General features: G+C 53.6%; 2 protein-coding genes across 2 annotated transcripts in view; one reads left to right on the top strand and one right to left on the bottom strand.

Annotated features, from left to right (window-relative positions):
- The window catches only part of Onecut3 (one cut homeobox 3), a 34900-nt gene extending 29721 nt beyond the window's left edge, over positions 1–5179 (top strand). Inside the window, exon 7 of the mRNA XM_005372455.3 lies at positions 3080–5179. Coding sequence (XP_005372512.2) covers positions 3080–3369 — 290 coding nt within the window. The 3' untranslated portion in view covers positions 3370–5179. The remainder of the gene's footprint in view (positions 1–3079) is intronic.
- Positions 5180–7672: 2493 nt separating this feature from the next.
- The window catches only part of Atp8b3 (ATPase phospholipid transporting 8B3), a 21604-nt gene continuing 12097 nt past the window's right edge, over positions 7673–17179 (bottom strand). Inside the window, exons 17-29 of the mRNA XM_026785226.1 lie at positions 16928–17116; positions 16735–16847; positions 15993–16157; positions 15796–15907; positions 15118–15193; positions 14931–15030; positions 14435–14801; positions 14114–14337; positions 13253–13336; positions 12348–12587; positions 10600–10738; positions 10335–10462; positions 7673–9298 (exon numbers count right to left, since the gene is read on the bottom strand). Coding sequence (XP_026641027.1) covers positions 8705–9298; positions 10335–10462; positions 10600–10738; positions 12348–12587; positions 13253–13336; positions 14114–14337; positions 14435–14801; positions 14931–15030; positions 15118–15193; positions 15796–15907; positions 15993–16157; positions 16735–16847; positions 16928–17116 — 2531 coding nt within the window. The 3' untranslated portion in view covers positions 7673–8704. The remainder of the gene's footprint in view (positions 9299–10334; positions 10463–10599; positions 10739–12347; positions 12588–13252; positions 13337–14113; positions 14338–14434; positions 14802–14930; positions 15031–15117; positions 15194–15795; positions 15908–15992; positions 16158–16734; positions 16848–16927; positions 17117–17179) is intronic.

Genomic DNA, 17179 nt, shown 5'->3' with positions numbered 1-17179 from the left:
GGTCACGAACTCACAGAGATCCGCCTGCCTCTGCCTCCCGAGTGCTGGGATTAAAGGCGTGCGCCACCACCGCCCGGCTTGCCTTTCTCTTTCTTTCTTTCTTTCTTTCTTTCTTTCTTTCTTTCTTTCTTTCTTTCTATCTATCTATCTATCTTTCTTTCTTTCTTTATTTCTTTATTTCTTCCTTCCTTCCTTTCCTATAGAGCATAGCTTTTTTTTAAAAGATTTATTTATTATGTATACAGTGTTCTGCCTGCATGTATTCCTGCGGGCCAGAAGAGGGCACCAGATCTCATTACAGATGGTTGTGAGCCTCCTTGGGGCTGCTGGGAATTGAACCTGGGTGTTCAGGAAGAGCAGCTCCTAACCTCTGAGCCGTCTCTCCCGTTCAGGATCGCATTTCTTCTTGTAAAACTCTCTGCAGACTCTGGAGTCACTTGGAGCCATGCCAATTCCCTCGACACTCCCAAACAGGATCCAAAGCCAACTCATTAAGACTTTTGGAAATAGGGGCTGGTGAGGTGGCTCAGAGGTTAAGAGCACTGACTGCTCTTCCAGAGGACCCAGGTTCAATCCCCAGCACCCACATGGCAGCTCACACCTGTCTGTAACTCCAGTTCCAGGGTTTCTGACACCCTCACATAGACACACAACATGCAGGTAAACCAATGATCATAAAATAAAAATAAATTTAAAATAACTTATGCCAGGCCATGGTGGCACACACCTTTAATTTAAAGATCTGTTTTGTTTGGGTTTTTGGTTTTTCAAGACAGGGTTTCTTTTGTAGCCCTGGCTATCCTTGAACTTCCTCTGTAGACCAGGATGGAACTCAGATCCATCCACCTGCCTCTGCCTTCCTAACTGCTTGGATTTAGGGGGTGCACCAACATTGCCTGGCTCTTAATTTTTTTTTTGTTTTTTTTTTTGTTGTTGTTTTTCGAGACAGGGTTTCTCTGTGGCTTTGGAACCTGTCCTGGAACTATCTCTGTAGACCAGGCTGGTCTCGAACTCACAGAGATCCGCCTGCCTCTGCCTCCCGAGTGCTGGGATTAAAGGCGTGCGCCACCATCGCCCGGCTATTTTTTTTAATTATTTATTTACTATGTACAGTACACAGTGTTCAGCCTCCATGTATGCCCGCAGGCCAGAAGAGGGCACCAGATGTCAGTACAGATGGTTGGGAGCCACCATGTGGGTTGCTGGGAATTGAACTCAGGACCTATGGAAAAACAGTCAGTGCTCTTAACCACTGAGCCATCTCTCCAGATCCTGCCTGGCTCTTATTTTAAATTATGTGTATGTGTGTGTCTCTGTGTGTGCCAGTTCTAACCAAGGCCAGAAGAGGGAGGAGGCTCTCCAGAGCGTCCGTTACAGATCTGGAGCGCTGGCTGAGACCTGGACTTGGGTCCCTGCAAGAGCAACAAGTACCACCTCCAGCTCTGACCCTGACATTTTTTTCTCCTAGATTCTGAGCCCCCCAAAGCCATCCTGATTCTGGATGTTTCCATGGCACTTGCCTTTCCTTTTGGAAAGCTTTAGGAAATGTCTGTCTGTTCCCAGAGATGTGTCTGTCTGTGTCTTGTCTACTCGTGTTATTCAGTCCTGGAGTCTTCCTTACAAAGGCCACTCCAGGGGGCAAGGGTTCATCACCAGGGGAAGAGAGGCTGTAGGCGCTCGGGGAAATGCTCACACCACATCCACAGCCAGAAGTCAGGGAACGCAGGCGTGCTGGGACTCAGCTCACTTTCCACCATCAGCCAGGATCCAGCCTAGGGGCCGGGCCACCCATAGAGGGCAGGTGTTGTCCCCCCGTCCTCCCCCCCTACAAACCAAGACACTCAGCTCCTAGGTGATTCTGGGGTCTGTCGATCTGACATTACTTTTTTTTTTTAAGATTTATTTATTAAGCATCCAATGTACTGCTGGCAAGGAAGGCACCAGGTCTCATTACAGGTGGTTGTGAGCCACCATGTGGTTGCTGGGAATTGAACTCGGGACCTCTGGAAGAGCAGCTAGTGCTCTTACCCTCTGAGCCATCTCTCCAGCCCCCGATCTGACATTACTTTAACCATCAGGCCTATATATTTACATTTTATCTTATTTATTACTGTTGTGGTGTGTGTATGGTGTGTGTGGATACACCGGCCATGGTGCACAGACGGAGCTCAGAGAACATCATTCTAGGGTTGCTTCTCTTCTTCTACCTCTGTGCAAGTTCCAAGGACTGAACTCTGGTCACTAGGCCTGGGTGGCAAGTTCTTTCACCCTCTGAGGTATGGCCCTCCTTCCTCCCTTAGCCGATCATCTGTTTCATCTGGTTGTGAGTGTCATTGAAAGCGGATGACAAACATGCTAACTCCAATGTGTAGGCCTTCTACCTCAGAGCCACACCCCCAGCCCCCTCCCTGGGGGGTTCTAGGCTAGCAGAAGTCAAGGGCCGTGAACTCAGTGTCATCTGCTCCTGAGGGGGTCAGGTCTGTGTCTTGCTTGCTGAGACTTGAGGCCTAGAGTCAACCATTTCACAGTCTCCAGGTGGGACTGTAGCACTGCAGGGGGCTATGCCCTCCGCACCTGCATCCACAGTCTTTGGGGAAGAGGTCATGTTGGGATGGTGACTGGAATGGAAGGATTGGCAGTAGGGAGCTGGGACTGGTCACCCCGGGAGGGAGGCTTTGCTGGAGGGGGTGACTGTGACATGCTTGTGTTGATTAGATGCATTGCTTGGCTCCGTCCTCCGTTTGTGGCTGCCTATCTCCCACCCTGGTCCTGTTCACACTGCTAACGACCCTTCTCTTCCTTCTTCTCCCCTCCTTTTTCTCCATCCTCTGAACCTTTCTGATGTGCGCCCTCTGCGCCCTGACCAACCCTCCTTCTCTGTGTTCCCTGACTCGGCCTGGCTCCTATACCCTGCACCTCCCTGGCCCTGGTACTCTGGTCCGCTTCCCTTCCCTTCCTGGGTGACCCACGCCCCCTTCCTCCCTATGTCCCTTCATCCTGCCCTGGCCCCGTGCTCCGGTCCCCGTCCCCTCACCCCCCCCTCCCGTGGTGTCCTCCCTCGCCCCTGTCCCACCTACAGCCTGCAAGCGCAAGGAGCAGGATCAACAGAAGGACAGGGCTCTACAGCCCAAGAAACAGCGGCTGGTGTTCACCGACCTGCAGCGCCGCACGCTGATCGCCATCTTCAAGGAAAACAAGCGGCCGTCCAAGGAGATGCAGGCCACCATCTCACAGCAGCTGGGCCTGGAGCTCAACACCGTCAGCAACTTCTTCATGAACGCCCGACGCCGCTGCATGAATCGCTGGGCTGAGGAGCCGGGTGCCACTCCGGGCACCGCGACAGCCACTGCCACCTTCTCCAAAGCCTGAGCCTTCCACTCGCCACCCCCACCCCAACCCCAGGGAATCGCACACCCCAGCCCCGGGCATGGGGACCCCTCCCCCACCCAGCCAAAGGAAATCCCACCCACCCCCAGGGGACAGGGACCCACCCGAGCCCCCTTCAGTTTTGGACACTAAAGGGACCTCGAGGGAAGAGTGGGTCGAGAATCAAGCACACCTTACAAACAAAACCCGGGTATTTAAAAAAAAAAAAATTAAATAGAGAACCTTTCCTTCCCAGATCCCAGACCTCCTCAAAAGGGGGAAAGCAGACAACTGCCTGTTTCTCCGCCCCCCCCCCCCTTCTCCTCCAGGCCAGGTCTCTGTCCCTTTGCCCCTTCCCAGGAACTGTGACTCGTCCCAAGTGGCTAAAAACCGACAATAAGCTGGATCCTTACAGCACCCATCCCCAAACCTTGCTCCAAACCAAGCCCTCTCTCCGGGCAGGAAAGCCCCTCACCGCGGAGACCCTGGCCGCCACCCCCACCTCAGCGGCCTGCAAATCCTGTGCCAACAGTCCCCTGCCTTAAGCCGGGGAGGGGAGCTACGAGAGCCCCCTGTCTCCAAGGAGACAGTGGCAGATGTGGGTGGAGATGAGGGTCGCCATGGCCGCCTCGCCTCAGCGCCCCTGGTTGAGTTCGCTATGAGCACCTTGCTACGTGAAGAAAGCTACACAGGGAACAATGTCACCAGAAAGCAAAAAACGACACCCCAGATCTTGGGGGCACATCAGAGTCTCCAGATCCGGGGGGGCCTTGGATGCAAAGCTCTGGAAATCTCTGGAACTCGTCGCCTGGTTTCTGGTTGCTTGGGGGTGCACATCTGGGCACCCCACACACCAGAGGACATTCGGGGTAAGCCTCGCCTTGGTGACGCCTCTCTCAGAGGAGGAAGTGGAAAACTGCTCGCTCCGTTGTTTTGCCAAAAAATGTACAATGGGGAAGGGTCAGAAGCAAGGGGGCACCCCCACCACGCTGCTCAGTCCTCCCCTCGCCTGGGAGCCAGATCCAGGAGGCTGCCTCTCCCCCTCCCCCTCTGGGGGTCCAAGATCCTGGGAACTACTCTCTTCTGAACCCTATCCCATGGCTGCTCCCAGGAAGGGCGCACCCTCAGTTTCCCTAGAGAATGCAAGAGACCTTTCTAGTGAGAAGAAAAGGAACCTCCCATCCTGTAAAGGCTACCTCACTGAGTCCATGCTGTGATTCAAATATCACGTCTGATACCAAAGATTCCCCCACCCCCCAAGGGTTTGTGCTGGAAGCCAGGGTGTCCCCACCCTCACCCCATGGCTGTCCCCACCCGAGAGAGAGAGAGAGAGAGAGAGAGAGAGAGAGAGAGAGAGAGAGAGAGAAAGAGAGAAAGAGAGGCAAGAGGACAGCGAGGTCGGTGAGTGCCTTTTTATTGAACCAAAGATGTGTGTAGAGAGTCCTCTGTCCTAAATGACTGGCTGCTCTCCCATGGAAGCAACTTGGATGGATGCTTCTAGAACCTTCTGGTGTGAGGCAGAATGCTCAGAGTGAAAAGAGTCCCCCCCTTCCCACTCAGCAAGAGACAGGTCTCCCCCCACAGAAACACTGAGACACGCACACACCAAACACACCCGGCTGGTAGGCCAGTGCACGCGCGCACGTACACACACACACACACACACACACACACACACACACACACACACACAATCATCCGGAACTCTAGTTCCGAAGGACTCGGTGCCCTCTTCTGGTCCTCCCAGGCACCTGCACCCTCACACACCCATACATGATTAAAAATAAAATATGGGTTTTTTTTGTTTGTTTGAGACAGGGTTTCTCTGTGTAGCCCTGGCTGTCCTGGAACTCAATCTGTAGACCAGTCTGGCTTTTAACTCAGAGATCCACCTGCCTCTGCCTCCTGAGTGCTGGGATTAAAGGTGTGCACTACCACCCCCCGGCTAAAAGTAAATCTTTTAAAACACACCCATTAGGGGGCTGGAGAGATGGCTCAGTGGTTAAGAGCATTGCCTGCTCTTCCAAAGGTCCTGAGTTCAATTCCCAGCAACCACATGGTGGCTCACAACCATCTGTAAAGAGGTCTGGCGCCCTCTTCTGGCCTTCAGGCATACACACAGAATATTGTATACATACTAAATAAATAAATATTAAAAAAAATAATAATAAAAAAAAATAAAACACACCCATTAGCTCCCATCTGTGAGGACTCAGGCGCCCCTCCCACCTGCACTAGCACTGAGTCCTCCCCTTCCCTCGCTCCCACACTTGTGATGCAGGGGAATAGACAGAGCCTGGTGTGGTGGTCACAACTTTAATGCCAGCATTCAGGAGGCAGAGGCAGGAGGAACTCTGAGTTCACATGGTAAGACCCTGCCTCAAAAGATCTATGACTCAAGTTAGAAAAGACCAATATATGTGTGCATCTGCATCTGTACGTTTGAGGGTAAGGTCTTGCTCTGCAGCCGAGGCTACTGTCCAGGCTGAGCGCCCCTCCCCCAGCCTCCTGAAGACCAGGACCACAAGCCTGTGGCAGCAGTCAGACTGAGTTTTGTTTTTCTCTTTGTCTTTTTCTTTTTTGCTTTCCTTTCTTTTTCTTTTGTTTCTGGTGGTGATGGGGTTGGAATCTAGGAGCTAGTATATTCTAGGCAAGTATTCACCCTTGACCACACCCCAGCCCCTCTACCTTCTGACCAGGCCCCAGCCTACACTGGGGGATTCTAGGTGGGGCTCCACCCGAGCCACCAATGGAACCTTCCAAATACCATCACACACACACACATACACACACACACGCATGCACGCACGCACATCAGGACCCTCTCCAGGCCCCGATGGGCCTTCATCCTCCCACTTTGCCCCACACACCTTCTGGTCCTTCCCTACCAAAGATCTTTCCTACAGAGGGAGCCCACAGTCCAGCACAATTCCTTCTAGCCTTTGACAATTCTCTCTGAAATACCTCAAAATATTTAATGTATAGTTTATGTGCTAAAAACAAAACAAAAAAAAACCTTAGCTAGTTTTGGGAACATGTGACTCGAAGCTTTATACCGTTAAATTATAATTTTGAAAATAATGGCATGTTTATCTCTGATCGGTTCCGTGGGAGACGCACTGAATGTCAGGGCAGCGAAGCCGGTGGTCCCTGAGAGGGCGAGGGGGGACCGGTGGCCTTCACAGATTTCCTATGTACAAGAGTCTCTTAGGAAAGAGAGAAGGGCGTGCTCCGTGGCTGCACCTCTCCCTGGCTTCTTCTGTGTCCTTGTTTTATGGAGCCGAGTCTTCTAAGAGGATTTATGATTCTATGTGTTCTGTGTCCAAATGTAATTTAAGAAAAAAAATAAGAAAAATGAAAACCAAAAAGGTGATGGAATTTGACTCATGTCTCATATATTCTGACGAGGAAACGTGGAGGGGGTATCACGCTATCATTGGCCCTCTGCTTACGGGCCACTCCTCCGCATTGGCAAGACCCTGAGTTAGAGAGCGCTCCTGGAGCAAGCCAGACCTGAGCTCCGTGGCCATCACTTCCCCTCCTCCGATCCCGCCAGCTGTGTGTCCATCCTGGCGGAGAGAGGGCCATCGCTTCCCCTCCTTCTCCATTGCACCTGGGGAGCCCGTGGGTGGCTGTGGGCCCCTTCCCCCACCCAGGTGGGGTTCACTTGAGCACAAACTTCCCACAACTAAAAAATTCGTGAGTGTAGTCAAGAAGCTTGGGTGCACCCCAACTTCCCCAGATGCAAAAGGCCTTTCAGAAACCCAGTCACCTGTCCTCAGACGCTCTCAGCTTCCCCAGCATGGGTAGTACCTTTCTGAACTCACGTGGGGACGCTGGAGAACAGGGCTCTGTGCAGCCCCATCAGTGGAGAAAGAAGTGGGGTACAGGCCACCTTGTGATTCTTGTGCTGTCTGCCCCGACCCTTCCCAGGGAGGTCTCAAGGATGCCTGACAAAAGCTGACTTCTAAGGACAGGTCCCATGTCATAGGATTGGGGTGAAAGAAGAGCTCAGTCTCCCACCTGCAGGATTACCACAAAATGGTTCAACCAAAGATTGGCCAAGGGGCTGGAGAGATGGCTCAGTGGTTAAGAGCATTGCCTGCTCTTCCAAAGGTTCTGAGTTCAATTCCCAGCAACCACATGGTGGCTCACAACCATCTATAGTGAGATCTAGTGCCCTCTTCTGGCCTGCAGACATACACACAGACAGAATATTGTATACATAATAAATAACTAAATAAATAAATATTTCAAAATTTGGCCACCAGGTATAGGGCTTATCCTGGGGGCCTGTACGGCTCTCTGAGTGTGGTGTTGGGGGTGATCTCAGGCCAGAGTGGTGTGAGGGACCTCCCAAGTATTCTCAGAGAAGGAATCAGTCAAAGGCTCCAACCCCTAGAGGAAGACAGAAGGGCAGCCGGTCCCCACCCTGCCCTTGGGTGACACAGGCAAGAGAAGCCGTCCGCCATTAACCACGCTGTGCTGCTTTTGTTCTTTTGCTTTTTTCCTTCAATAAAGTATTCCCTGGTCATTCAGCTACATAGCTGTGCTGGCCAACTGTGGACTGGTAGAGACCGGGAAGAATGGGGCTCAGCCACCCAGAAGGTAGCGAGGCAGGGGAGACCTTGAGGTGGGCACACCACACCAGGACCTGCTTCAACAAGGGAGGTGGCCTGGAGGAGGAAGGGGCCCAGGTGGGTGGGGTGGAGACTGAGCACTTTCCTTTCTCAAAAGCAATGAAGCCCCATGAATTTAGAAGGGGGTATAAAAGAAAAGCCCACAAAAAGTTTCCTGAAATTTAACTACTTGACCAGTAGGGGTCAGTGTTTTGATGATTTGGGGGTTGCTGGGGTTGGTATTTTTGTTTGTTTTTCAAGCCAGGGTTTCTCTGTAGCTTTGGAGCCTGTCCTGTAACTTAGCTCTGTAGACCAGGCTGGCCTCGAACTCCCAAGTGCTGGAATTAAAGGCGTGCACCACCACTGTCCAGCGAATATTTCTTTTAAGTCTGGAAAGGAATGTTTGGTTTTTACCAAAAGAGGAGTTGGAGAAGGAGAGAGCCCAAAGCAGCCCTGGGGTCAGAGGGACCCTGTTTTATTAGAAAGGCAAGGGTGCGGCCCCCCTTGTCTTTGGATGCTGTTTGTTGACTGTCTCTGCCTACTCCTGTTGGGGCTGGGAAGGGGGTAGTTGCTGTATACTTGAGCAGGGTGGAGATCTGACTTGAAAGGTCCCTGGCACCCGCCATGCTGCTGGGGCTGTGCCCTGGCCCTCTGCTCACTCCCAGGTGATGGTTCCACTGTACTGGATGACTGGGGATCTCCCAGTGAGGGACTTCTGGTCAACTGGAGGTGCGACTATGTTGCTTCTTGGGGACTTCCAGTTGGCTCGGCTTAGGAGAGGGTGGGTCCTTCCAGGGAAGTCCCTTCCAAGAGGCGGACCTGACGTCCAAGCGCTCTGGTTGGCTCTCCAGGGTGTATCGTGAAGGCACACTGTGGAAGGCCTGGTCATCAGAGGAGGACACCGACGTGGCACTTGGGGTGGAGGGTGGCTTCAGAGTGTCAGAGGGGTCCAAGTACAGAGTGGCCTGTTTCTCTGTCTGGAAGCTTGTACTGGTGTGGACCTCCTCCTGGGATGCTTTAGCATGATGCTGCAGTTTCATCTTAGCCAGGATGGAGATCTTTCGCGGATTAAATATTGACTCCTTGTGCTGTGGGGGTTGCTGTGGAGGTAGGTCTTCTTCAGATGGGTTCGGGGACTTGCTGATGGAGTCCTCCATGGACTTGCGCAGGATGGTGCCCTGGGTGATCAGGTCTGCGTAGCCCTCACGGTGGGAGAAGGCATAGCTGGATCGGCGGGCAGGGATGCCGCGGCGAAGATGCCTCACGGCAGGCTCCACAACCACTTCCTCTTCCTCACTTGGGACCTCCTCCTCCTGTAGAGCAACAGCCAGGGATAGCAAGGCGATCATCATGCTCCCATCCCCCCCCCACTACATACAGAAATATAAATTTAGAGAGAATCCTTCTGTGACCCACCCCTCACTGGGCAATCAGCAGTCTTTCCCTGGGACTTGACTCAGGATTTTATATCAGATAACAAAATTTTAGATGGGCGGTGGTGGCGCACGCCTTTAATCCCAGCACTCTGGAGGCAGAGGCAGAGGCAGGCGGATCTCTGTGAGTTCGAGGCCAGCCTGGTCTACAAGAGCTAGTTCCAGGACAATCAGAGCTACAGAGAAACCCTGTCTTGAAAAAGAAAGAAAGAACGAGAGAGGGACAGAGGGAGGGAGGGAGGGAGGAAGGGAGGAAGGGAGGAAGGGAGGAAGGGAGGAAGAAAAGAAAAGAAGAGAACCAACACCTCCGGCCTCTGTGGGTGCTGGTCCCACACATGGTACACATAACTGCACAGACAAAACATCCACACACACTACAAATAAAAAAATAAATAAATCTTAAAGGTTTTTTTTTCCCCAATTGCCACTTTAGCCTCATTTAAGGGCATTTTCTGGCTCTACACACATTCAGAAAGTTGGCCACCTGTTACTTCCAGAACCTTCCATCATCTCCAATAAAGCCTCATTCGGCTGCCTTCTCTGCAGCCCTTGTCACCCAGTGATCCACTGCCCACCGTTCCCCTGCATAGAGTCCCACACTGTGTGTCCTTTCTGTCTGCCTCTCTCGCTGACCACGGCGTCTCTTGGGTCCTTCTCTTTGGAGCACGTGAACGGGCCACATGTCAGCCCACGGATGGATACTGGAGCCTACTTCCCTTCTAGCCTAAACTACCCCGAAGCCGTCATCCTCCCTCCCGGGGCTCTGAATGACACATGGCAAAGACCCCAAGGTGTCAGGAGTGTTCTAAGATATGGCTGTGCTCAGGGATTTGAGCCCCCAGGACACTGCCCCAGGCAGGACACGGTCAGTGTCTGTGACAGCTGGGAGGGGCTGGGGTCCCCTGCTCGGCCTCACCTTGGGGCGCAGTTTGGAAACAACTCTGTGGATGACGCGCAGAGCCAGGACTGGCAGCGTGCTCAGGGCCACGTTGAGGATAATCACCAGCAGGCTGCTGGGGTGGCTCAGCACGTTGTAGTCAGCAACTGGAGACAATGGAGAAGCAGACGGGTGGGGCAAGCTCGAGTGTCCCTCCCACCCCTCAGCTTCCTCCCTCCAGATGACACCAGGGGGTCCCTGCAACCCTCCTGGCCGGGCCTCCCCACACACACAGGAAGCTCACACAGGAATGGGAAGGTCTTTGGTGAGATCTTGAACAACCACAGACTCTGAGTGAGGCTTGTCATGATGACATAGGAGGCAAGGCTGATCACGATGCAGCCCACACACAGGAGCGTCCAGTACTTAATGACAAGAATAACCTGATGGGAAGCCAGGAGGTCAGTAAAAGGAGGCAGGACGCAGAGCCCCCAGGTCAGCACGTGAGTCTAGGCTGAGGACCCGAGTTCCAATCTTCAGCACCCATGTGGAAGCCGAGCGTGTGCTCTGTATGCTGAACCCCAGCACTGGGGCAGGGGTGCTCAGTGGGAGAAGCGGTCTCAGACTGGAGGCTGAGGAGTCCCAGGAGACATCAGCGAATAAAGCACCGGCTGTGTCAGCCTGAGGACCCACATAGAGCTGCTGGCTGGTTGTGAGCACGCCACCTGCCATCCTGGCCAGCCCGTGGCTAGATGAGAGGCCGTGGCCAGGCAGCCTGACCATGTCTGCAGCTGTTCTGTAATCGCTTCCTTCCAGACAGTAAAAGTTCACTCATCATGTGGAAACACATATTCATGCAAAATGGCCCAATTTTCCTCCCACCAACAACTCTATCCCGCAGGAAACTCAATGAGCAGGAAGGCAGACAACACAAAAAGCTTCAAGAAGTCCCTGAAACTGACCAGATTCACTAGGTCCTTGCCTCCCAGAGTGAGACCAGCAGCCGGCCTGAAAGACACTGACACTTGCTGAGCTGCCTGGAGAGGCTTAGAGCCAGAGTCGGCCTGTCTGCAGTGCTCCAGCTTTCAGGAGCTGTCACCCAGACTGGGGTGGGCTTGCACTGGTTCACCATGCTGGACTTCAATGGAATCTCTACTCGGGCCTGTTGTGGGCTCCCTATCTGGGGTGAGTAGACAGGAGATGTCTTCTCACACGACAGCAGCAATGAATAAGACCATGCCTCAGTAGCTCACGTATGCACAGGCACACATGAACAAGACCATGCCTCAGTCAGAGCACACGTATGCACAGGCACACAGGCAGCCACGTCTACACAGCCTCTAAAAGCTTTTCTGAGTTGGGCACGATGGTGTATATATTTAATCCCGGATGTCTGAAGGCAGAGGCGGTGGATCTCTCTGAGTTCAAGACCAGCCTGTGGGCTGGAGAGATGGCTCAGAGGTTAAGAGCACTGACTGCTCTTCCTGAGGTCCTGAGGTCCTGAGTTCAATTCCCAGCAACCACATGGTGGCTCTCAACCATCTGTAATGAGATCTGGTGCCCTCTCTGGCATGGAAATACACAGGCAGTAGGAACGTTGTATACACAATAAATAAATAAATCTTAAAAAAAAACCAGACCAGCCTGGTCTATCTACTGAATCCTAGATCAGTCGGAGCTACATAATGAGACTTCATCTCCATAAACAAATAAAAGAGGGGAAGAAAATAAATAATATATATTTTTAGAGGGCAGCCTGGAGAGATGGCTCAGCAGTTAAGAGTCCTTAGTGCTCTTGGAGAGCACAGCTAAAATGAAACACATCTGTTTGTTTGTTTTCTGAGACAAGGTTCTCTGGGTAGGCCTCTATAGACCAGGCTGGCCTTGAGCTCACAGAGATCCACCTGCCTCGGCCTCCCAAGGACTGGTGCACCAACCGCAAAGACCCTGGTGAAACACAACTTTTTTGTTTTTGATTTTTTTTTTAAAGGCTAGAATAGTCAGTGTGAGGCAGATGCCTCCATGGTTTCTCAGGTGTCATGGTCCACCTACCTCCAGGGTGATAGACAGTAGCCCAGATATCGCCACCAGTACCCCAAAGGACTGGTAGTCATTAGAACTGCCAAACTTGGAAAAGTCACTGCTGACGAGCACCGGCAAGAAGAAGTTGATGAGCGATGTAAGCATGCCGTGGACGATGGCTTGCAGAAAGATGCTGTAGTTGAACAACTCATCTTTCTGGCCGGCCACGTACAACTCTGGCATCTTTAGGCTCTTCTCCGCAGTCACATCCTGGACAGGAGCCAGAGGCTCTTAGTGGGGTCTGGAGTCCGCGGGTGGGGGAGTCCGTGTGGGGGGAGGGAGTCCGCGGGTGGGGAGTCCGCGGGTGGGGGGGTCCGCGGGTGGGGGAGTACACGGATGGGGATTCTAAGAGTGTCTGTAAAAGTTCACTCAGCATGTGGAAACACATATTCATGCAAAATGGCCCAATTTTCCTCCCACCAACAACTAAATATTTCAATTTTATTTTTTTTAAATATTTATTTATTTATTATGTATACAATGCTCTGTCTGTGTGTATGCCTGCAGGCCAGAAGAGGGCACCAGACCTCATTACAGATGGTTGTGAGCCACCATGTGGTTGCTGGGAATTGAACTCAGGACCTTTGGAAGAGCAGGCAATACTCTTAACCGCTGAGCCATCTCTCCAGCCCCAATATTTCAATTTAAAATGTGAGATGAAACTGAAACTCTTGCTCCAGTCCCCTGGTCCTCACCCAAATTAATCCCCCTGGTGGCATCACTCTGGATCATGGACCGGAGGCACAGCATAGGCTCTTCCTTCTGGTACCCCCTTCTTATTACACAGAAGGCCAGACACAAGATCTGGTTCTTGGGGTGCAGGAACCTCTCCAGCCAGAGGTCCCCCTCCCACAGACCCCCCTGCGTGCACTCACCTGCTCAAACAGACCAATGTAGAGAACCGGGAGTGTGGAGTACAGCAGATTAAAGAGAGCCAGGAACCAGCCTTCATACAGGGGCTGCAAGGGAGGTGACAGCTTCACTAGGGGCCCTGCAGCCAGCGGCTGGCACCCGGGACAGGCGACCAGCAAAGACAGACACCCAAGTCTGATGTCTGCACTGTGTAAAGCTTTGGAGAGAGAATGAGCTTCTAGACTGTTCTAGAATTGCATCAGATTTGATTCTGATGAGGGGAACCAGAGGCTAAAGAGCTAGGAGAGACCCAGCCAGACCAGTTCTCTTGGAGTTAACTGAGCTAAAAACTAAAAACAAACAGCAGGAACCCAGAGTCCAAGCACCTCAAGCCTGGGGAAGCTGATACAGGAGGATGTCCAGTTGGAGGCCAGCCTGGTCTACAGCTGGCAAGTGCTCACCTGGTTCTGTGTCCCACTGCACACGTAGAGGCTTGGTTCCTCCCCAGCTTCTCTGCACGGCTACAGCCCTGCCACTCATTTTGTAGTTCTGAACCAAGGTCTAACCAACTGCCTAGTTACATTTTATTTTTTGGTTTTTTAAGACAGGGTTTCTCTGTATGCTCCTGACTGTCTTGGAACTCACTCTGTGGGCCAGGCTGGCCTCAAAACTCACAGAGACCCGCCTGCCTCTGCCTCCAAGTGCTGGGATTAAAGGCGTGCACCACCACCAGGCTTAATTTAGCTGTTTTGAGCCCATGGTAATCTTCATGCCTTATAATCCCCCAAACTGTCATGATAGGCATGCACCACCACACCTGATCTGCCCAGGTGGTCTTAGACTAGTGGCAATCCTCCTGCCTCAGCCCTCACACCACCACACACCTGTGCTGTAAAGCCGTTGAACATGGAGAACCATATCTGAGCCATCATGCTGGCCACCGTCTTGTAGAAAAAGTAACGCAGGAACTTGCAGACACGCATGTAGGACCAGCGCCCGTGTACAAGGAGCAGTCGCTGCAGGTAGCAGAATTGGGCCAGCACGTAGTCGCTGTTCTGAACCGCCTGCATGCCCTCCTGACCTGTCAGCCCCACGCCGATGTCTGCAGCTGCAGGGGCCATGGCAGCCCCTGTCAGCCATTGGGGGGCCTAATCCCCAGGCTCCCCCCCACCCCACCCCACTCCAACTACAGGTCTGCCACCCACTCTTGATCATGTTCACGTCGTTGGCTCCATCTCCGATGGCCAGCGTCACCACCTGCTGGTATTTCTTCACCAAGGCCACCACCAGGGCCTTCTGCTTGGGCGTCACCCTGCAGCAGATGACAGCTTGGCACTTGGAGGCCAGGTCTACAAAGGCCCTCTCCCGCCGAACCTCGGGGCTTTCGTGGATCTTAGAGGTGGCTGACGGGGACTGTGTCAGGGAGGATCCAATGTTTCGCCACATCTGGGAGATCCTCCGCGCCTGGAGGAAGTCCATCCTGGACATAACCGGCTCCTCAGGGGCCTCATCCACCACTGCATTCTGGACCAGAGCTCGGGGCTCCTTGCGCAAGGACAGGAGCAGCTGATCCTAGTGTCGGTATAGGGGATGGGAAGGGGGCGAAGGGGCTTGGGTCACTAGGCCTGCATCCCTCCCTCTTCTTAGTATGCCCCCTCCCAGGTTTCCCCAGCCCCACTGCTCCTGGCCCCCACCACTCACCAGGAACTCCCCGTTGATAACCAAGGCTATGTTGTGGTGAGTCATCATCTTGAACGCCCTCTGCTGTTCGCTTTCGTTCCAATAGTTCTCCAGTAAACGTCTGCGGGGACAAGGATGGTTGGAAAAGTGGCGCCATCGTCCTAGCCATGGGACGGTGTGAGAGTACCAGAGAGCGAGACCTGCTTACTTGATGTCCTTATCTTCCAAAATGAGCATGTTCTCCGACAGCAGCTTGCACGCGAAGCCGATGTTCACCGCAGTCTCTGTAAACCCATCCGGGTGCACGCACTCTGGCTCAGGAGCCCCGCCCCGCAGGCCCCGCCCCGCAGGCCCCGCCTGCCACGAAGGTCCTCGTCCCTTGCAGCCCCCCCCCACCTCCTGGCTGGCCGCAGTGATTGGCTCGAAGCGGCTCATGTCATAACAGAACTGGCCAATCAGAAGTAGCCGTAGGACTTTGACTGCTGGGCTTGGAGAGGATGCGCGGGGTACCAGGGAGATGGGGTGTAGCCGGGATCCTGAGGCCCACCACATTTTAAGCAAACACGAAAATGTCAAATTTATTTGAAAGTCAGAAGCGAAAAGTCAAAAAGAAAATTGAAAAAAAAAACCCAAAATTAAAAACCTCAAAAATTGTCAGAGCGGACATGTCTCTACATGGGCCCTAGGGAGCGCCTCAACGCTGACCTGGAGGCCAACAGGTCACCTCAGGGCAGGTGTGTCTCCAAGGGTGTGAAGAGGTCCCCACCCGGCTGTGTGATTGTGCGAGGCACGTGTCCCACTCCTGGGGACATCGCGGAGAGCCCTGTCGCGGGTGCAGCACCCCAGGTGCAGCATGTATTCTGTGGCAACAGTGCCAGGGACCCACCTGGCTTGTCCCCGGTCAGCACCCACATTTTAATATTCCCCTTTTTGAGGCACTCGATGGTCTCAGGGACACCGTCTTGCAGTTTGTCTTCAATGGCCGTGGCTCCCAGCAGCTGGGGAAGGCGAGCATGGGGTTCAGGCACCAAGACCCAGACGGCAGGAGCCCAGTGGCCGGTCTGTCACCCCCCTGTCACCCACCTGCAGGTTCTGCTCCATCTTGTTATACACCTGGTGCAGGGCCTGCGCCCGGTTCTGCAGCAGGAGGGTGGCCTCCTGGTGCTCCGGTTCCCACTGCTTATAGGCCTCCTCCGCCACCTTCTTGTAGGCCAAGCACAGGGTGCGCAAGGTCTGCTCCGCGAAGGCCTGTGGGCACAGGCGACTGACCATCAGTCCTCAGGGCCCTTCTCATCCCAAGTCACCAGTGCCTTGGTGTCTCTGGACCTTTGCACAGGGGGCACCCTCTCTCATACCCTCTGCATGTATGCATGGCTCAGCCAGCTCTTTCCTAAGACTTGATAGCCCAGGCTAGCTTGAGTTCCTCACCCTCCTGCCTCAGCTCTGCAGAGCTGGGCTGGTAGGTGTGTATGTCCACACCCCAGCTGCTCAGTGATTTTAAGGCCCTACTCCCCTCTCAGGATCCCTGTCCCAAGACTCCTCCTAACACCACCATGGGAGGGTTCTCCTCTCAGGCCTCCGAGCATGTCTGAAACATGTCACTCCTGAAGGCCAGGACGGCTATGGCTGACAGGGATTTGGTTAGGGTGGGAGCTTAGGCTTGACTAAGCTGGTGACACTGGGTCACCTCAGAAAGGCTGGTGCTCTTCACTGGACCTCAGTTTACCCACCCGCGCATGGAAAGTTCATCTATCTGATGGAGACCTGGCTCTGACTGCGCCTGTCTACAGCCGTGCACACTGGCCTCCCCCAGCAGGAGACTCACGGCCAAGGCTTCCTCTGTGGTGGTCTCCATGGCGCCCTTCTTGTGAAGCCGCTCCAGGATGACTGTGTCAGCACCCTTGGTGTAGAGGCAGATGGAGCCCTCTGGGTTTCGGACTGTGGGGGACAGCAAGGTTCTGATGTCTGCTTGCCACTGTGCAAGGCACAGGAGTAGCAGGGAGAGGCCTGGGGCTCACCAAGCACTGACATCCGTTTTCGAACGCTGTTGAAATCCATCATGGCCAGAACCTGGTAGACCCGTTCCTCCCCCAGCTCCACCAGGGTGATGGTGTCCTGGGTCCGAGACCGAAACACGTAGCCAAAGTTCCGAGCAGCAGTGACCAGTGCCTCCTCATCAGGGGAGGCTGCCTGATACAGCAGCTGGTCTGACAGAGAACGGGAGCGTGGGGGTGAGAAGGGGAGGGGTGGAGTGAGAAGGGGAGGGGTGG

This window comes from Microtus ochrogaster, linkage group LG1 (genome assembly GCF_000317375.1).
Source record: "Microtus ochrogaster isolate Prairie Vole_2 linkage group LG1, MicOch1.0, whole genome shotgun sequence".
Classification (NCBI taxonomy): Eukaryota; Metazoa; Chordata; class Mammalia; order Rodentia; family Cricetidae; genus Microtus; species Microtus ochrogaster.
Note: the sequence above shows the minus strand (reverse complement) of the source record. Positions and strands in the feature narration are given on the sequence as shown.